The 21,360-nt window shown below is 52.9% G+C and overlaps 1 protein-coding gene across 4 annotated transcripts in view; it reads left to right on the top strand.

The window, feature by feature from the left end:
* AP2A2 (adaptor related protein complex 2 subunit alpha 2) overlaps positions 1-21,360 on the top strand; it is a 61,171-nt gene that overhangs the window by 9,055 nt on the left and 30,756 nt on the right. For all 4 annotated transcript variants that reach the window (XR_012076880.1, XM_072970609.1, XM_072970608.1 and 1 more), the window contains exon 2: positions 17,631-17,699. Coding sequence is in view for 2 of the 4 variants with exons in the window: in XM_072970609.1 (XP_072826710.1) it covers positions 17,631-17,699 (69 nt within the window). In the remaining 2 variants the exon portion in view is untranslated. The remainder of the gene's footprint in view (positions 1-17,630; positions 17,700-21,360) is intronic.

Raw genomic sequence — 21,360 nt, 5'->3', positions numbered from 1 at the left:
TGGGTCTTAACGTTGTTTGTGTCTCTTAACCTGCTTGTGGCAGTCTGTACCTTCACAAGCTGTGGTGTGGGATATCGTTAGAATGGCTGTTTTTTTAAGAAGAGTGTTCATTTTGTTATTTTTTGGGGGAGAGGTAATTAGGTTTACTTGTTTATTTATTTTTAGAGGAGGTACTGGGGACTGAACCCAGGACCTTGTGCGTGCTGAGCACACGCTGTACCACTGAGCTCTGCTCGTGCCCCCCCCCCCCCCCCCCCCGTGATGGCTGTTTTAATGTCCTTATCTCCTGATTCTACCGTCTGTGTCATTTCTGGGTCGGTTTCTGTTGATTGATTTCCCCTACTCATTGTGGGTTGCATTTTCCTTTTCCTTTCCATGCCTGGTAGTTTTTTATTGGATGCCAGACATGGTGAATTTCACCTTGTTGGTCCTGTGTATTTGTGTGTTTCTTTAACTGCTCTCAAGCTGTGTTCTGGGATGAAGCTAAGCTACTTGGAGATCGCTTTATTCTTACAAGGAGGGACCAGTGCTAGTCTGGGGTGAGTCCTGCCCCACTCTCGAGGGTTGGAGCCCCTCCATGGAACGCTGCCCGGCGGCCTGAGGTTTGGGGAGTCTCTGTGCTCTGGCTTGCTGGCCCTGTGCCAGCTTCCACCACTTTCCCTCTGCTCCTTCCTGGTGGCTCTTGCCGTGGCCTCAGGAGCTTCCTGTGGTAGTCAGAGAACCAGGCGCTCGCAGCCCCTGGGCTTGACTCTCGGCCGCAGGCTGCTCTCCCGCGCTCTGCCCTGCATGTTCCAGCCTCCTCCCCACTTCAGGGACACCTCTGGGTCTTCTGGGTCTCCTCCCCAGGCAGCGAGCTCCTCTGCTTGTCTCCCGTCTCTCAGTGTCACTGTTCCAGTCTGTTCCACGGGGTCTGAAAACTGTTGTTCCATATATTTTGCCCAGGTTTTTAGTTGCCTAAGCTGGGAGGGTAAATCCTGTTCCTGTTTGTGGCCAGTAGGTTCGGGGAGAGATGTTGAGTATGCAGTTCGGTAGCCAAGGCTGGAGCTCCGAGACTAGGTCTGGGCTCGGAGTAGGAGTGCGGCTGCGTTGTTTCTAGGTGGTGTTTGAGGCCGTGAGCCTGGGAGGCTCGCCCAGGGGAGCGTGGCTCTCACAAGCGCTTTGCCTTCACTCACATGTCTGGTCTTCATGATAGCACTTATGGTGGGTACTGTGCGTCTCCCTGTTGTACCGATGAGGAAACTGAGGCACAGGAGCCCAAGGCCACTGCCTCTGAGGTGGTAGAGCTGATTCGGACCCAGGCTGCCTGGCTCCAAGCCTTTTCTCCGAACCGCAGAGTGGGGCCAGCTCTCCAGGAGCGCGACTGGAGTGCCAGATGTGGCAGCCCTTAGCAGTCAGGGAGCTGGGGCCAGTGAGGGGATCAGGGATCAAGGGTCACAGGAGCGGACTGAGCCGGGGTGAGCGGGGTGGGGTGACGTTTGAGAGAGAAGAGTTGGGAAATGGGCATCTCAGCTGCTCTGCGGGGCTTTGCGGTGACGGGGGCAGAGGAGGTGGCAGCGCCCAGGTCTATGTGGCAGATTGAAGCTGGAGGCTCAAAGGTGGTGAGGACTCTCTCATGGGAGAGAGAGGGAGGGAGGGAGAGTGGGTCTTAAGTCCTGCTGGCAGGACAGGGCATTGGGGAGCAGTTTGCTTACCTGACTGGCGGCTGGAAGGGTGGGGCCGGTGGGATGCCTGCAGAGGAGCATGGGGAGTGTGTCTGTGGAGAGGTGGCTCTGGTGGGGGCTGGGTCATCTGAGGGGCCAAGGTCAGGGCCGGTGGGCTGGGGGGGTCATTCATCACCAAAGATGGTGATCCTAGTATGACAGGGGAGGGGGTGGTGTTACAGTAAGTAATTGGACAGGTCTTTTTGCTATTTTTTTTTTGCTATTTTCTTGTCCTTAATTAAATGTTTAAAACATTTAAAAATAAGGTCAAGAATGTAGTTTAAGAAATTAATTATAAAATACTTAACCTTCACCCCGCCTCCCCCATTCCTAAACCTCAGAGTCAGTTATTTTCACTTTACAGTCAGTTCTTCTCATGTTTACTTTAAAACATGTGGTTTTTAAAAATTGCATGTTTATACCATTCATGGGTGTTTTTCTTCCCATTTAGGCATTATTTGCTGACTTCTTACTGTGGATGCTGAGGATTTAACTTACCCGAGCTTTCCTTTGCCCCTTCTCTGATATGTTACAATGTTATATCTAATTAATGTATAACATTTAATTTCTATCTGAAAATATTCTTAGCTGAGAATAATGCTTCAGCTCGTAAGTTGCCTTTGGCTTTGCGGACCTTTTACTGCACCTGGGGCTCTCCAGCCCTGAGCTTTCGGACGTGACGGTGGGGTCCCCCTAATGTGGTTGGACACAGCAGGTGGCCTCTTCGCCCCTCCTTCCCTGTTGGGAAAGCCCCTCCTGAATGAACAGGTCCTGGTCTTCTGGACAGCTTGTTGCTCACGCTGCCCTCTCGGGACCTCCCTTCATGTGGTCCTGAGGGTCTCGTCTTTGCCCCGACACCTGTTCCTTGGAGTCGCATGTCTGTCCTCTGGGCTTGTGCTTGTTTGCATTCGGTTTGGTGGTGCACCTGAGAAAGAGTGCATAGGAGGTAAAACTGTGTGTAGGTTTTGCAGTTTTGATTTTAAGAAAGTATTTTTTACCTTCATACTTAATTGAGAATTTGGCTGGGGTAGAATTCTAGACTGGAAATAACTTTTCTCGTCAGTTTTGAAGGCGTGGCTCTACTCTTAGTTCCTAGTGGTCTGAAATTTAATCTGCTGTGCCCAGGGTGGTGTTTGGTGGCCCTATCCAGTCTGGAAATTCCTGCCCTTGGTGTTTAGGAAAATGTTCTTGTTTTGTTTCTTCAACGATTTCTCTTTCCTTCTTCCTTTTTCTAATAATAGTTGAAATGTGGACTTCTTGGCTTACGTTTTCTTACCTTTTTGTCTCTCATCTTCCATTTCTTTGTCTTTGTGGTATTGCCTGTTTTGAGGCTCGCAGCTTTGTCCTCTAGCCCTTTTGAATTTTTCTTGCTGCTGTCAGCTGTAGAGGTTGAGTGCGTTCTTATTGTCTGAGCCCTCCTTTCTTGGTGACGTCTGGCTCTTAAAGCTGTGCTTTCTCTTCCTCATGTAAGAATATTCATTGTTCGGGAGTTCCCTGCTCTCCATTGCGGCTTTGCTGTGAATTTCTGCAGGTTTGTTTTGGTCCCTGGCTCCTGCTGTGATGCTGCTCTAGGTGCCTGATGGTCAGTGTCCATCCTCTGGGGCGTGGGCTTTGGCCAGTGTGGGGAGGGCTTGCGGGGGGCGGCCTCACTGACTGGTGGTGGTGGGGTCTCCGCTCCGCGGAGGGAGCCTGAAGACGTCTCCGGGCTCCTCTCCTGCTTGGTGGGGAGGCGAGTGTGGGGAGCCTGGCTGCTGTGGTTCTGGGTGTGGATGTCCCCGTCTGGGAAGCCGGTCACTCAGTAGAGCCTCCCCCCACACGCAGTGGTGTCCCCAGGCCAAGAGCTTCTTTGTTCCTGCCTTTCCGCTTGAAAACCTGTTGTTTCCTGCTGGGATCAGGGGTGTCGGCGGGCTGGCTGCAGGGTCTGGAGGCGGGACCTCCTTACGGAGACTTCCAACCCATCCCCTGCACCCACCTCTGGAGGCACCTGGCACCTTCGCTTCCTGAGCCTTTCAGGCTCTCTGATGGAGCAGGTTGGCTCTTTCCTGGTCCTCCTCCCGCAGGCCGCTGGGCTCTGGCCTGCTCTGCTAGGCTGAGGCAGGCAGCCACGTGGCCTTTTCCACGCCCAGGATTGTTGTGCTGACCACTCTTGTCGTACAGTTTTCTCCTTGTAAATAAGTTTTGGACTAATTCTCTCTCTCTCTCTCTCACACGCACATGGACACATGCACACGGACACAGTACATACATGTGCACACACATGCAGACACATGTGCACACACAACATGCAGCACACAGGACACATACTTACACGTGCACACACATACACAACACGCGCAGGCATGTGCACGCACACATACACACATGTGGGCGCAGGCACATGTACACACACATGTGCACACATATGACCACTCTTGTACAGTTTTCTCCTTGTAAATAAGTTTTGGACTAATTTTCTCTTTCACACACACACGGACACATATACACATGCACACACACAGTGTGCACACATGCAGACACATGTGCGCACACGACAGTAGTTACACGTGCACATGCATGCACAACACACATGCAGACATGTGTACACACACGCATGTGTGCAATACATACAGTGCACACACCACACGCACACAGACACACATGCACATACACACATACACATGCACACACATGTGTGCACACACCGACATGTATACACACATGCACACACACGTGCACACATGCACACACACGTGCACACATGACCTTTATGGCCACATTTATGCTCTGGGTGCATCACTCCTTGAGGGGAGGCCATGAGGAAGCATAATTTGGCTTTTTTGCTTTACTCTCCAATTCCTAAATGAAGTAGTAATACCTGTTTATTTGTCTGATTTGGGTGGGTGGTTCTCACTACATAGCTTGTTTGACGTGTGTTTCTAAGTGGAATTTTAAAGAGGATGTGTGACTCCGAGGCACTCATTCTGCATCTTCTGAAGCAGCCAGCAGGGTGGACCCCGTTCTCCATGAACAGGACACTGTGGTGTGTGTTTTCCCACACCTGCTTCTTAAGGGGTAGTTTCAGGGTTCCAGAATCCAGAAGTCAAAGCGAGGAGACTGGTGTCTGCTAGGATTTTGCTTCATAGATGTGATCAGTGTTACTGAGGCAGTTTCTTGCCAGTAGTGGAATGTAGTAAATGGAAGTTTGTCTTTGTGGTTTAAGTCTGTGGAGTCTATTATTGGTAATGATGAGTCAGTCTAGGGGAGTTTGGATACCTAAATATTCCAGAGCATTACTTTAAACCCTGAACCCAGCGTTCAAACATGGAGGTGGCTTTTGGAAGCTGTCGGGGGAAGGCCTCTGGGAAGAAGCCACAGGCCTGCTGGGTCCTGAGGCCCCGAGGGAGCTGGAATTGGGGTGGCGGAGAGTGGTTCTGCTCGAGGGCCCGAGCCCCGTGTGGCCAGTGCGCAGTGAGGGACGGGGAGGAGCAGACGCAGGCCGATCACTGGGCCTTGAAGGCCTGGCGGGAAGCCTGAGCTTTTCCTAAGGCGTCACACAGGAAGCTGCTGAGGAGAGTCCAGACGGTGACGGGTGGAGCCGCGTACAGCCACCCGGCTCCTGTGTGGCAGGCAGGTGGGAGGAGGCCAGCGTGGACGGGGAGGGTGACAGACAGGAGACGCTGGTGACAGTGGCCATGGTGAGAATGGAGTAGCCTTTTGGAGGAAAGGTGGGCAGGACTCCCTGCTAGAGGGAGGGCCTCAAAGGAGAGTGTTCTGGGGGAGATGGACACGCCAGTGGGTGTTGAGGGTGGGAGGCAGGAGGCCTGGGGCCTGGTGGGGAGCATTGTGAGGGCTGTGGCTGTTCCCCGCGCCCGCTGAACGCTGAGGGTGGCGGGGATGGTCTCCATCTTCAGAGCGGCTCAGGGTGCACCGGTGACTACCAGGAGAGGGCGGGCAGGCATGGTGACGGGAGCGCTGGGGTCAGGGCTTGTGGGACGGACAGGGTGTGGAGGTGATCCATGAAAGGGGGGACCCTCGCAGCACACTGCTGAGAGGCATGAGTGGCAGTGGGACATGCTCAAGGGGTTGTGGGTGGTTCCTAGCGCGAGTATTGCCTGGTGGGTGGGGGATGGGGCAGGAGAACAAGACGGGAGGGGCTGGCCAAAGCCAGACCACGGGGGCCCCCTCTGTGGGGTGTGGACTGCTGGCGTGTCTTAAGCAGGGGAGACACTGTACAACTTATTTTTTGTTAGTAGAATAGCAATTCTGAATACAAAGGATGGACTTTAGACTAGGTCTGCAGGTAGGAAAGCCAGTTGGGGAAAGATTGATTGCTCTGGTCTGGAGAAGGCAGCGGGAGTGAAAAGGTAGGGGTGGAGACAGAGAGGTCGAAAGTGACGGGAGGGTGAGTGGTAAAGTGCTCTTCCCTCAGAGTGGCTTTGCCTCCACAGAAGAACTGCTAGTTAGTAAGAATGGTGGAGTGAGGACCTCTGTGAACCCACCTCCCTTGAAAGCAGTGAAAACACTGGTAAAAAGGGTCGAAACCAGCTTTGCTGGAACTCTAGAAATAAACCAAAGGTTGACGTGATGTCAGGAAGATTTATTCAGGAAAGACTCCTGCCCCTCTGACTTGACCTGTCACTCTCCTCCCCTGTGATCTGTGGTAGCACTGAAACCATGGTAGCTGTGCAAGCCAGCAGCCCAGCTGCCCTTGGAAGGGCCACGCCAGCCTTGAGGCCCCTCAGAGGCCCTCTTCTCAGAGTGCTCCTGCCCTTCGCTGGCTGGTAGCTCCTCGCCATTGGCGCCCTCTCACTCGAAGAGCCCTACTCCTAGCGTCTTTGTGGGAAATGATCAGTAGCGGTTAATGCCACAGTCTGGGCTAAACACTAAGGAAGATACGAAGAACGACATGCTCTTAGGGGCTCTGAAAAGCTCTGACGGATCCCCGTGGTTCCGGAAGTCTGCAGGTGTGCAGGACTGTGCCTGTGCCTCGGGAAGACGTGGGAGGGCCCCAGTCTCACCTCTGTCTCGTCTCATGTCCCGGCACAGATAGGAAGTGAAGGCAGAGGCAGAGCTGTGGCTGCCTGCGTGCTGAAGCTGCGCCCTCGCACACGCACGGCTCCTGGGCCTTGTCTGGGACACTTACCAGTTCAGCACTTCTGAGGGAATCCTTGACTGACCATCAGCCGACCACTAAGCTAACTGGGCAGAGACTTACAGTCGCTCTAAACTGTAGGGAATTGCAGGCTTTACGGAGCTAGCTCAGGAAGATCACTAAACAGTAACAGTATAAGCGGCAGCACCCCTGGGAAGGAGGACGTTCTGGACTCCAAGGCTGCTGCGGCGTTGTCTGAAATACCCGGTTTCAGTAAGAAGTTATGAGATGCACAGAGGAACAGGGAAATGTGGTCTATACACAGGAAAAAAGCAGTCGTTAGAACCATTAGAAACTACCCTTGGAAGGTCCAGATGTTGGGCTTCATAATATGAGACAAGGATTTTGAATTGGTTATTGCAGACATGTTCCAGGAACTGAAAGAAGCTGTGCTAAAGGATTGACGTGTGAGGATGATCGCTCACCAAGTGGGGGCTGTCAACAAAGAGGGAGAAGTTATGTAAAATCCCCACCAAATAGAAATCCTTGAGTTGAAAATACAGTAACTGAAGTGAAGAATTCACCAGAAGGGCTTGCTCAACAGCGGATTTGAGTTGACAGGAGAAAGAACCAGTGAATTTGAGAACAGACGCTGTTAACATAATTGAAGTAAGATCTATGTTAAGGTAAGTACAGATCCAGTCTGAGGAACAGAAAGTGAAAACAATAACGAAGGAAAACGAGCAGAGCCCCGGAGACCTGTGGGACCCCGTCAGGCACGCTGACATGTCCGCAGCTGGGGCCCCGTAAAGGAAGAAGTAGGAGAGAAGAGCAGGAGGAATACTCGAAGACATAAGCTCTCCAAATTTGGTGACAAACAGTGATCCACGCTTTCAAGATGACCTCCAAATAGGGTAAACTCAAAGAGATCAGCACTTGGACACATCGTAGTCAGACTGTTGAAAGACAAAGACAAAGGAATAAGCGTGAAAGCGAGAAGAAAATGACGCATCGTCTTGTAGAGACTGTCAGGATTAACAGCTGTCTTCTCATCCAAACCACGGAGGCCGGAAGGCAGTGGGCTGACCTGTGCAGAGTGTTGAAGGAAAAAGACTCAGCCACACTGTTCCAGAAGCAATAAACCGTGATGGGTACGGGTTAAAAAAAAGAGTCTGTCAGCCAAGAATTCTGTGTCCAGGAAAACCATTCTTCAAAAATGGAGAAATTGAGATATTGCTAAATAAACAAGAACGAGGGAGTTTGTTGCTAGCAGACCTGCCGTCCAGTGAATACTAAAGTGGTCAGTCTAGAATGAAGGGCACTAGGTAGTGGACTTTGTGAAGAAACAGAGCAATGGTGAAGACAGCTATGTGGGAAGATCTAAAAGACAGTGTATTTCTGTAACTTCTGGTCTCCTGTCTGATTTAAAAGACAACTGCATAAAAGAAGAGTTTTACCTAATTTTAGTACACTTTAAATAAAACTGCTGGTGGGCTTTTAATGTGTAAAGATGTAGTTTGTATGACAACAGCACAGAGGAGGAGGGAGGGAGCAGAGCTATATTGGAGCAAATATTCTCTGTGCTATTAGAAGTTATTAGTTTGTACGAACTAAACTAGGTTGTTTTAAGTTAAGTGTTAATTATAATCCCCAGGCAACTACCAAGACCGTAACTAAAAAAAAATGTAGTAAAGGAAACAAGGGAATTGAAAGGGTGCACTGAGGAGTACTTGTCAACGCAGAAGAGGACGGTGGTGGAAGAGGAGGGGAGGAGACAAGACACAGCAGAGCAGAAGGGCGATGCAGCTCCTGCCTGAGCAGCGCCTGAAACACAAGTGGATTAAACCCTTGAGTTAAAGAGAACATGACCTAGCTACATACTTTCTTCAAAAGACACTAGAGATTAGAAGGTACAAACAAGATACTCGTGAAAGAAAGAAAAATGAGCTGCTTTTTTGCAAATAGTAACCAGATGAGAGCTGGAGCGGCTATGCTAACACAGACAAACCAGTCTCTAAGACAGAGACGCTTAGTGGAGACACAGAGGCGCAGTTTGCAGAGGTAAAGGGTCAGCCCCTCAAGAAGACACACCGGTTCTAAGCGCGTTTACACCCAGTAACAGAGCCCCAAACACATGAAGCAGAACACACGAAGGGTGGAGGAATGGACGCTTGGACGGTGTCAGTGGGGGCCTGAGTGCACTGCCTTAGCAACAGACTCACGGAGACCGAGGACCAGCAGCGAACGGAAGACTGGAGAGGCGCTGGGAGCCAGCCGGCCCAGCAGACCCCCAGCGGGAGCAGCGTGTACACACTTCTCTCAAGTGCTCACGGCACAGTCTTCAGAATGGACCGGATGCTGGACCGCAGGAGAAGCCTCAATACATGTAAAAGTTTAAAACCAACCACAATGAAATGAAATTAGAAATCAGTAGCAGGAGGAAGGCAGGGAAATCCACAAGTGATGTGGAAATCAAACTTCCTAACTAACCAGGAGGCCAAAGAAGAAAACACAAGGGAGGTGAATAATACTTCGAGATAAATGAAAATAAAAACACAACATGCCAAGACTTACAGCTGCAGTGAAAGCAGTGCATGGGGGACACTTACAGCTGTAAATATCTACATTGAAAAAGAAGCTCTCGAATTCCACCTTAAGAAACCAGGTAAAGAATAGACAAAACCCAAAGCAAGCAGAAAGAAGAAGATAACAGAGTTTAGATCAAAGAGTTATTCTTTGAGAAGCTCAGTAAAACTGACAAACCTTAAGTCAGACTGACCGAGAAATAAAGAAGACTCAGGTTACTAAAATCAGGGAAGACAGGACATTCCTCCCAACTTTGCAGAAGCAAAAAGCAGTACGATGGAAAACCATGAGTAACTTGTATGCCAGCAATTAGGTAACTCAGATAAGGGGAGCAATTCCTAGGAAGACGAAATAACTGAAACTGACTCAGGAAGAAATGAAAAATTTGAACAGACTTATAACAAGTGATGAAATTGAGTCAGTAATTTAAACCTATTCTGCAGGAGCAACGCCTGGCCCAGGCGGTGTCACTTGTGAATTCTACTGACACTTAGTTCTAGTACTTCACACATTCTTTGAAAAAACTGAAGAGGAGGGAACACTTCCCAACTCCTTCTCTGAGGCCAGTATTACCCCAATGACAGAGCTAGACACGGACAGCACAGGGAAGAAGACTACAGGCCAGTGTGTGTCGTGACTGTAGAAGCCAGAACCCTCAGTCACGTGCCAGCCAGCCGAAGCCGCGACGTACAAAAGCGATTATACAGCAGGTCCAGGCGCGATGCGTCGCAGGAATTCAAGGCCCGCCTCACACGTGGAAGTCAGTCAGTGTAACACACCGTACTACTACGATGAAGAACCAAACACACGTGGCCGTAACAGTAGGTGCAGAAAAGACATTTCACAAAACCCAACGCGCTTTCGTGATGAAAAACACTGAACAAGTGAGAACCAGGAGGGAGCTTCTTTGACTTGATGAAGGGTGTCTGTGAGGAATCCACAGCTGTGGTCTTACTTAGTGATGAAAGACTGTCTCCCCCTGAGGTCGGAAGTGTGGCGAGGATGCGTGCTCTTCTCCTCCTGCTTGATGTAACTGGGGGCTCTGTGCTGGGGGGTTACGTAAAAGGAAGAGGAACAAAAGGCATCCAGGCTGGAAGGAAATAGGCAGGATGGTCTCTGTGTATAGCTGACGTCATCCTGTGTGTAGAAGACACTGACGAGCCCCCTGGAAAACTCCTAGAATTACAAACGAGTCAGCGAGGTTGCAGGAGGTAGGTGCAGCATGGGAGAGTCAGTTGTAGTTCTGTGTACTCTCAGTGAGGGGACATTCCGTTTACAGTGGCTTCAGAAGGAGTGAAATACTTAGGAATGAGTTTCAACAAAGTAAATGCAGGGCTTGTGCACTTAACCACGAGACATGGTTGAAAGGGGTAGAGGAGCCTATGCTCACGGGTTAGAAGGTGTAATATCGCGGGGTACCGAAACCCCCATTACCACTCCTGCCCTGGCAGTGGGGTGCCGATTGGTGCAGCCACTGTGGAGGACAGTACGGGGGTTCCTTAAAAACCTGAAAGTGGACTTGCCATGGGATCCAGCAATCCCACTCCTGGCATATATCCGGAGAAAAATAAAGTTCAAAAAGACACATGCTCCCCAGTGTTCACAGCAGCACTGTTTACGACAGCCAAGACATGGAAGCAGCCCAAGTGTCCATCGACAGATGACTGGATAAAGAAGGCGCAGTACGTGTATTCAGTGGGACACTCCTCAGCCACACAGAAAGAAGAAGGTAGTGCCATTTGCAGCGATGCGGATGGACCTGAAGACCGTCATTCTAAGCGAAGTGGGCTGGGAAGAGAAAGAAGAATACCATGCGACATCATCCACGTGAGAAATCTGAAAGATAACAGCAGTAATAAGGGCACACGTGAGCTGCTTGTTGTTTGTAACTAAGAGGACTGCTTTCCTGAGTGTGTGAGCGCAGCCGACTGTCCTGTATGACTGGGTCACTGCATTCTGTTGATCCTTGTTTTGTGGTTGGCTTTGTTCCTTTGATAATTATGTAGGTTTAAAAAGCTAAAGCTATAACCTGTTCTTAGAAACAACAATCAGTACATACACGTAAACTAAGAAAAGGGAGCAGTTCGCTGTATTATTTATGTATCTACGTGCAACAGAATGTGTATGTGCAGTCGGACTGTAATAATTCTACCCAATAAAACTGAAAAAGGAGGAGAAAAGAGTTACGCCATGGAACTGTACCCTAAACCTGTAACTGGGAATCTAACCGTATACTGCTGATTTGTGAACTCTTGGGAAAAGCTTTTATTTTTTACGTTAAAAGATAATCCCCAGCTGACCTGTAGGGTTAGTGCCGTCCTTATCAAACATCCGGGGTGCCTGTTTTGCTGAGATAACCTGGTCCTGAAGTTCACGAGGAGTGCGGAGGGCGCGGAGTAGTCAGCACCATCCTGAAGATCGGAGTTGGAGGGTTCGCCTCCCTGCTCCAAAGCTTAATGGAGCGATCAAGACGCTGTCCTGGTGTCAGAGTGTAGATCGATGGAATAATGCTGAGAGGGTAGAGATAAGCCTTCACCTTTTTGGGCAGTTGGTTTTTGACATGAGTGCCGAAGTAGTTCAGTGCGGGAAAAAGTCTTCTAAAGAGACGGTGCTGGGATAGCTGGACACCCGTGTGCGGGAGAATGAGATTGGACCCCTGCCTCACAGCATCCACAAAAGGTAGCTCAGAATGGATCCTGAGCCTACATGCAAAAGCTGAACTATAGATCTCTTACAAGACAACATAAGAGTAAATCTTTGTGATCTTGGGAGATGGTGTCTTAGATACGACAGCAGAAGTACAAGTGATTTGAAAAAGGTAAATTGGATTTCATCAAAGTTAAGAATGCTTATGCTGCAAAATGCTGTCAAGAAAGTGAAAAGACAATCCAAGAATGAGAGAAAATATTTGAAAAGCAAGTATCTGTTAAAGGGCTTGTATGCAGAATGCATTAGAAAACTCCACAGTAAGAAGGCAGGCGGCCCAATTAAAAGTGTGTGAAGCGTCTGAACATACTTTCTCCCAAGTAAGTTTGCAGCAGCCCAGTAAGCACGGTGAGCGCCGTTAGGCAACTGCAGACCCAAACCACAGAGAGACACCACTTCACACACACTGGGAGGGCCGGAGTGGACGCCGCGGACAGTCGCGAGTGTCGGCAGCGTTGTGGGGCGGTTGGAGCCCTCGTTCTTGAGCTGATGTAGAATGGCGCTGCCTTTTGGGAAGACATCCTGTCAGTTCCTCAAAATGTTAAACGCAGAATTGTCATACGTCCCAGCGGTTCTACTCCCAGGTGTCTATGCAAGAGAAATGGAAATGTGTGTGTTTACACGACAACTTGTCCAAGAATGTTCATAGCAACATTATTTGTGATAGTCATCAAGTGATGGACAGATGAGTGGCGTGTCCATGTAACGCAGGGTTCCTCAGCAGGAAAGGGACGAGGCACTGATTCATGCTACCTTGGAAGCGCCATATTGGGAAACAGCCATGCTCTCTTTTGTGATTGGTGAGAGAAGCAATCACAAAGCACCGTACAGAGATGCTGTTTGTGTGGAATGTTTGGAGGAGTACTGAGAGACAGAAAGTAGATTACTGGGCGCCAGGGGCTGAGGAGGGCAGTGTTGCTGAGTGACTGCTGGTGGGTGTGGTGTTTCTGACTGGGGAGATGAAAGTTTTCCAAAATGAGGTGGTGCTGCTGGGTACACAGCTGTGAGTACACTGAAAACCACTGACTTGTGCACTTTAGTGAATTGTGTACTATGTGAATTCTGTCTCACTGAAGCTGCTGGAAAAAGATGCATCTGCTAACATTTGTCAGACGTGGTTTTATCTTCTGTGGCATGGCACCATTTAATCTTCGGTGACCTCCTATTCCGTCTCTCGTTGAGGATCCCTGTCCTGAGGCCCATCCTTCCCGTGCAGAAATACGGAGAAAACGCAGAGCGGTGTCCTGGCGCTCACTGTGGCCTCCTGCGGGCAGACTGCTGTGTGTGTTTGCTGGCTGTCACGCTGGCACCTTGCGGCACTCCCGGCCGCTGGAGGAGAGACAGGCAGAGGGGTTGAGGGGGTGGTGGGTCCCGCAGCCAGCATGACATGGGTGTGGCCTCCAGGCCAGGCTGGGCCTCGGGGTTTGCTCCATTTACCGCTGTGCTGACCGCCTTCAGTTTGAGTTGAGCAGTGGTATCTTTCCTCAAAAATAGGCTTTTGTTTGGTCAGTTTTGGACTTTTGGATTACTCAGTGAAATCACTTTGTATACGGACTAAAATTCTTTATTTCGACCAAGTTTTGTTGTAAGGTTCAGGCTTACTACCTTAGGATCCTGGTGGTTTGGTGTGCTGGTTGTGATCGGCTGTGGTAGGCTCCCGTCCTCTGTTCTGAACTGGGCTGTTCCCAGATGCTGATACGGCTTGTTGATTAGTTCGGCCTTCAAACCAGAAGCAATCATTAACCAGCATGTTACTCTGGAAAAATGACCAGGGGTGGTAATTCTGAAAATCCAAGAGCTTTTTTCAGAGCCTGTCTCTGTAGACTGTGTTCTTTGTGACTTCCTGACTGCGAACGGGAGCTTGTTTTGGGCAGTGTTCGGGAGCCAGTGTCGGTTGCTCGCTGGCTGCCAGAAGTGCCTGTGACGGCCCTGGTGTTTTCCACGGCCGATGGACCTGCCGCATTTCAGATAGAGACAACGCAGGGTGGCAAAACCGGGGTCTCTTCCCCGCAGGACAGATCAGACCGCAGCCACGTCCCAGCTACTCTCGCTGACGCTTTACCCATTTTAACAAGTGGCTTTCTGAAGTCAGGGTAGGGCGATAACCGCCCCGCCCCACTCCCAAAGCTAATCCTTGGTCTAAGAAGACTGTGTTTCTGGCTGGATCTGCTCCCAGCGGTGAGGGGCGGCTGGGCTTGATGGCGAGGCTCCCGCCCGGAGGGAGGTGCGGCTCGCTGAGAAGCCCCGCCGGGCCCGGCGCACACGTTTCTCCCGAGTTCTCGCCGGGCGGAGGACGAGGTCTTGGCCGTGCTCAGTGGAGGGCGCCTCCTCCCTGGGCCCTGGGCAGCAGTGTCGGTCTGTGTGTGGGTGTCAGTCCCCCAAGTCGGGCTCGACACCTGGCCCAGGCGTGTCTGAGTCCAGAGCAGCTGCTGCTCGGACAGAAGGCCTCGTGGGCGTTGCTGGGCTGACATGTGGCTCGGCCTCGCTCAGCCAGGTGGGAGCACCGTCCAGGTAAGGGCAGTGTTTGTGCACTCATGTCCTTGGTCCCCGAGGTGGCGTCTCCACCGTGTGACAGTCCAGTCAGTGAACAGGTGGTCCGGCCCACACCTGAGCGGGGGTCTGAGGCCTGAGGAAGTCTGGCTCTCTTCCTCGTGTAAGCTGCTCGATCTTTTCCTCTAGGTGTTCACAGGACTTTTCTTCTTCTGAGTCCGGTAATTGCATCACAGTATGTTTTGGTGTGTGTTATTTGGGGTTGATACTCCCAGTGTGGCTTCTTATGTGGCTCTAAGTCTTTCATTTCCTTTGCTTACTTTCAGGAAAGCTTGCCCAGTGATGCACTGGCCGCCCCGCTGCTCAGCGGCCGCCTTCCTGGGGCCCTACTGCCCGCGTGTGCGTCTTTGTCCACTCCCAGCATTGGCTGCTTTTTCCTCAGTTCCTTATCCTTCTCCTCCTTTCTTTTTTATTTAAATAATTTTATTGATCTTCATCTTCTGTTTCTCTAAGGACCTCTGTCATGCTTATATTCTTCTGTTCCTTCTGTTCCTTGCTCTTCATTTGCGAAGTGATTTTCCGTTTCTCATCTGCCTGATTTCTGTCACCTCAGAGCCGAGTTTTCTGTGGACGTTTAGGCGTCTTCTGCACTTTTCCTGCTGTTTCTGGCTTGTTCCCAGCTTGAGGGCCCCAGTGCCGCTCCGGCCTGCGGGGCCGCCTGCCTCAGGAGCTGCCTCTGCCTGTGGGGTCCTTCTGCTCCCCGGCCTCCTCTTCCTGGTTGTCTCTTGCCCCAGCTCTTATTTTTACGTGGAGTTTGTTCTCTGGGCCGTCGGAGGAGCAGGCTCTAGGGTGGCTTTTCTGTCGCATGGACTCCCTCCTGCAGCATCTGGGCCTGGTGCTGCCTCCGAGTGCCCCGGCGCTGGCTGCTGGCCTCTGTGGCCCTCCCTGTCACTCAGTGGGAGGCCCGGGCCTGGCGCGCCAGACCCGGTCCTCACGCTCAGCCCTGCGAGGTCCCCTGGGGCTGTTTGGGGCTCCCCCTCCTCTTTGACCCTCCCTCGCCCAGCTGTCCTGCTGCGAGGGCCTGTGGCTTGTGGTGGTTTCCCTGCTGAGGGGACTGCGCGCAGAGATGTGAAGTAATTTCTCCTCGGTTGCAGAGTGCGTCGAAGGCCGTTCTTCACCACTGGTTTCTGCTCCTCCCCTGGCTACCCCTAACTCCAGATTATGTGCTTTTGCTTTTGTTTTGTGATTTACTGGTCTGGGGTAATAGCTGTAGATTCCCCCTGGGAAAGCTGACTTAACATTAACCGTGACTCCCTCTGCCCACTGCCTCCTATCTTTGTCCCACTTCTCTCGGTTGACCCCTCTTGACTCTGCACAACACAGGTGCCTGCCTCTCGGGGTCTGTCTTCCCTAGGGCTGGGGTAGGTGGAGCAGAAGGAAGCTCTGACACACGGATTCCTGCCACCTGGTGAGGCACACAGGCCTGCGGGACTCCCGTGCACTCAGGCCGGGCCACGTGGCCGCTGCCCATGGTCTCTGTTTCTCTGTGAGTGCTGCAGAAGGTGCCCAGGTCTTGTTCTCCTGGCCCTTTCAGCCGAGTCGGAAAAGACTAATTAAGGAAAAGTTTGCCCTCGACCTGCCGCCCTGGGCATCAGGCCTGCTGCTCTACACGCTGCCCCCTCGTTTCCTGGGAGCCTTCGGCTACCCAGCCTCGCACAGAGGAGGAAGCGGGGCACAGCTATGAGCTTCCTGTGCCATCAGGGCTGGGAAGGAGGTTCGGGGTGTCCTCCCAGCCCACATCCTCGCTCCCCAGAGCTGAGGTGTTGTGTTGTCAAAGCTCTCCAGCCCCCACTCTCACCTCCGTTGGAATGGCAGTTCCCCAAGTAGGAGGTGTTGCCTCGGCCCAAGTCCTGGCACCTCGAACGGCGCCTGGACAGCGCGCATGCCTCTTGCCCCCGTCCCGGCCAGGGCTTTTGGGCAGTAGTGGCTCCGGCGGCCCCGTGTTACTTCGGCGGATGCTTATTAGCATGGCGGTAGCAGAAGATGAAGGATGTTGTGGAGCACCCTGGGGAGAGGCAGGCGGCCCTGCTGGGGAAGGCAGGTACGTTCCAGAAGAGGCCGCGCTGGAGGCCGAGCCGGGGGGTGGTGTGTCTGGAGGAGAGTGCAGTGCGCCCCGCGTGTGGGCATCTGCGAGCACCCGGGCCTGGCGGTGCTCTGCGGGGGCGGCTGCGGGGGTGCCTTTCCTCCCCTGGAGGTGGTCACTGAGCCCAGGACTTGCCCGGAGAGGGTCTTTAGCAGTAAACTTTGTCCTGCTTTCAGAAAGTGACGTACACGGAGACGTACACGGGTGTGGACAACCAGCTCCCCTTGGCCCGTGTGATGGACAGTGTCTTGTATCCCCCAGCACTCGTTGAGGCGTGTCCTCTCGAAAAGCTGCCCGTGCTTTGAAGGCCTGTTTCTGCAGCTTGTCCAGGGGAGTGGAGCTGGCATGCCCCGCTCTGCTCCGTGACTGATGTGCTGCACACCCGCAGGTGCTCGTGGCAGGAGGGCCGACTGAGCGTGGGCTGCAGGTTCTGGTGGAAGTCTGACTCCATATGCGTGATACACCTTCCGTCTCTCTTTGGTAGAACGGAGCACTCCCAGACATCACTGAGCACTGTACAGGTGGACTTCCCCGACTTTGTCAGCTGGTGAATTTCATAAAGAAAGCACACTAGAAGCCTGCAGTAGTTAAAAATGAGAAACGTTGTCTGTGGCAGTACAAGTCAGCTTCAGGAGTGAGTTGTTAGCTGGTGGTGATTTATCGCGAGAACGCTCCGCAGCACTGTCTGTGTTTAATGGCCCTGGGCTGCGGCGGAGGCGCAGTGGGCCGCTCCGCTCTCTCCCGGGGCCTTTGTGGGTGCTCCCGTCCTGACCGGCGGCCGCCTCCTGGCCCGCCTCGCGGGCCCAGATTGCTTCTCTCCTGGGGCTCCAGGGGGCCGAGACTCTGCCCATGACGCTGATGTCGGTCTGACTGGGGAGTGAGTGTTCGTTTTGAAATCAGTTAAAGCAGGATGCATTTGTGTTCTCTTTTTTAGGCAAAAGTAAAGAAGCGGAAATAAAGAGAATAAACAAAGAGCTGGCAAACATTAGATCAAAATTTAAAGGTAAGTGTGTTTAACCTTTGTCATGAAATGTACTGTTGTAAGCTTTATACGGTAAGGACCTAATCTTTTAATGTTCTCCATTTATTTTTTTCATTTCAAACCAAAGTTAAGGTCTCAGTGCAGTTACTGTCATGGCTCTGTTGGAACTAAATCGCTTAAAGTCAAGCTGGCAGTTATTCTTGAGTCGTTTGGCGGTTTGTAGAGTTGATCAGATAGCGTGCCCCCCCGCCAAACCCGGACCGGCCTTGCCCGGAGCTGGAAGGACACTAATCTGGAGTAGCCACTTCCAGCTGCAGACTGTCCACAAAGTGGAGGAGCGTGTGAGCCCGCAGCTCCGACACGTTAGGGCAAAGCACGTGTCTCGGGTAGAGGCTGCTGGTGGTGTGCAGTGCCGTGCGGTATCTAAGCCCTTCCTGCGCGGAGGTGGGTCAGCGAGTAACACACCGCGCTACCTGGTCTGCTCAGGGAGCCGCCTCTCTGTGAGCCAGTCTGCGGGGTGCATGCCTTCCCTGAGCGTCCTCACCCTGAACAATTGCCAAGTGTAGACTGTCCGCCTTGGGACACATTTATGAAAGACTGGTTAATCCTGGAGAGAGCCAGGCCTGTGCAGCCTTGCCGCGGGCAATGGCAGGTAGGCGCAGCAGTCCTCCAGAGGGTGAGGCCACCATCAGAGGCTGCAAGCGGTCCCCCCAGCCGACTTCCCCAGCACGTCGTCCAGCACCTGGTCCTCGATGGCCAGGCACACCGAGTGCCAAGACGGCACGAACAAGCACCTGTAGAGCCAGCGGACACGGAGTCACAGAGGCCCTGATACCAGGTGCAGCTTATAGTGAAGAAATGGGCTCACGATTTTAAAGAAGTGAAAGGCAAACTTGAAAATTCCAGTGGGGAGCTTGGGCAGTGTAGGAGGCGACCTAGCCGACTTTGAAATAAGACCAGGTGGAAGCTCTGGGGCTGAAGGGGGGCTTGGGTGGAGGTGACAGCGGACACTGGAGAGAGGCTGGTGCTCTGAGCGACGGCTGAGGAGACAGCCTTGCCTGAACGTGGCCCAGGTCTGGACTGAAAGGGAGAACAGAGGGATGGGTGAGAGGCCTGGGGAGTGGTAGAAAGGTCTGAAAGGCTTAACTGAACTTCCTGGAGGAAAGGAGAGTTGATGTGACAGAGAACTTTGAAGAATTCATGAGATTCACCAAACCTCACAGTCAACACACAGTAAACTAAATAAATAAAATGAAATCTATGCTGAGACACACGTCTATGGAAGAGCGGAGACCGCAGAGGTGGCCGGAGGGGGCTGTCTTCATGGGAGCTGCCTGGGTGCTGATTCTCCCGGGCTGGGGGCTGGGGCAGGGCCCAGCGCCACCGCACGTGCTAAAAGAGTAACAGCCAACTGACGGGTCTACACCAGCAGTGAAAGTCTTCTAAGAAAGAAGCCAAAAAAGACCTTTTTCAGACAAAAATGGAGGGTTTCCCACCAGAAGTCCAGTGCAGGAGATTCTAAAGGATGTTCTTCAGGCCAGAAACAGATGACGTCAGAGGCAGACAGAGGGCAGATGTGATGGGTGTGCAGGTCAGTCACAGAGAAGTGAGAGCCTGACAGCAAGCAGGTGGGAGAGATGTGGACGGGGCCAGGGACACCAGGGACACCAGGGACACCGGGGAGCAGAGCCCACGGAAACTGTGCTGTCAAGAGGGCTGGGCCGCCGGCCTCACATGGCGCTCTGTCCTAAGGGAGGATGCGGGCCTCGGGGTGGCCAGCGTCCACGTGCGAGGCCTGGCCTCCGCTTGCTTGTCCCCTGGCCTGTGGGAGGCTTCCCTCCCCGCATCCCCCGAGAAGACACTGGAGAGAGATGTGGGCCTCACGGTGGAGCAGTGTCTGGCTGTGAGGCCCAGCCTCTGCTCGCTCGTCCCCTGGCCTGCGGGGGCTCCGTGCTCCCCAAAGACGCTGGAGAGAGAGGCACACGGAGGGGCCCGGAGCCGCTGCGCAGGGGAGGGGCAGCAAGCCCGGCGGGCCTGTGGGCTGCGAGCGGGAAGCAGGGCCGGCTGTGTGCCCGGGTGCTCGGGTCGGGGGAGACGAGCCGGCACACCTCAGTGTTGGCACCTCTGGAAACCAGGGTTGTGCCGTGCTGTCCTGCCCAGAGGCTTCCTTCTCGCTGATGGGCGTCACCAGTTAGCGGGTGGCACAGGCTAACTGCTTGTTCACTGCTGAGCCCTCACTGAGTCCCAGGTGCTCGGGCACAGAGGTGGGTGAGGAAAGTTCCCGTAAAGCACTGACGTAGATACAGAAAGACTAGAAAACGCACCCTCTGTTGCTGCGGGAGCGCAGGGCTTGCGCTGGGGGCTCCTCGTGCTGCTCCCTCCAGGCGCCTGTGCCCTGGCTTTCCCATTTCCAGGTTTCGCCCACGTTCTTTGATCTTTCGTTCTCCTTTTTCCCCTGGGATATGTGGACAGAGCGACTTTGAAAAAATTGGCTCTGTAACTTACAGTGAAATTCCCTTATTATATGCAAATGCATGTATTCATGCCCTCAGACAAAACAGGGGATGCCTCCAAGACCCCAGAGTGCCCCTCTGCACTCACCCTCCTCCCTGGGAGCCACTGACCTGCTTTCTATCGCTTTTCTGCTGTTTCTAGAAATGTTGTAGGAAGGTCATCTGCCCTGTGAGGCCTCGAGTGCTGCCCTCTGACTCAGCAGTGTGGGCATTTGGGTTGTTTCCGGTGCTGCCTGCTGGGGCCGGGCGCTGGGAACACCGTGCGGGAGTTCTGGGGGACATCTGGGAGTGGCACGGCCAGGTCCCTGGAGAGTGTGTGTGACCTTCTGGAGCCTGCCGCGTGTCTCCCAGGGCGCCTGCCCCCTTCTCCTCCCCTGGCCCCTCCACGTTCTCGCCAGCACTTGGTGTGGCTCTTAATCTTAGTTTTTCTAGTGAGCATGTGCTGGTGCCTTGCTGTGGCTTTAATTTGCATTTCCCATTTTTTAACAGTTGAGTCTGGTTAAGTGCCCTGGAGAATAAAGACCGCGCCCAGGTGTGTAGGGGTTCTGGGGAGGAAAGTCTGAAGACTGAGCTCTAGAAAACAGCCAGCCGTGGAGGGGGAGGCACGGAGCCAGCGGTGGCCCCTCGTCCATCCTCAGCATCTTGTTCTTTTTCCCTCTTTGAACCTAAGGAGATACTTGTTGAGCCCGATCCCTGTGAGAAAGGGTCCCAGGTAAAAGTCAAGCGGAAGGATTTGGTCACTGGGGCTCGGTCGCATTGCCCTAGAGACGGAAAGTGAATCTCGCGACGCCGGGGGACCTGTAGGTTCTTCCTGGCATTTTGCTTGTCAGATGAGGACATTCTCAGTGAGGCAGGGCCCGACTCGGGTTATCAGGTACAGAGCCTGTGGGGGCAGGAGGTGTGGGAGCCTCTCTTCAGCCTGGGACTCCTGCCCTCGAGGCATGGGCAGCAGATCCCTGTCTGCTTGTGGCCCAGGGCCATGCACAAGCCCACAGACTGGCTGGGCTGATTGCATTTCCCCTGCCACCAAAAAGTTCTTAACCTGGGTCTGTTTTGGCCACAGCGGCTGGTGAAGGAGGCAGGATGGGCTGAGTTATGAGTGTCTGAGTGGGCAGTCGTTAGGTTCATGGGTGCCGGACTGGGACACAGGCAGGAAGGGCAGGTGCTGG

The sequence above is a fragment of the Vicugna pacos genome, chromosome 10 (genome assembly GCF_048564905.1).
Source record: "Vicugna pacos chromosome 10, VicPac4, whole genome shotgun sequence".
Classification (NCBI taxonomy): domain Eukaryota; kingdom Metazoa; phylum Chordata; class Mammalia; order Artiodactyla; family Camelidae; genus Vicugna; species Vicugna pacos.
This window is presented reverse-complemented; position numbering and strand designations above follow the sequence as displayed.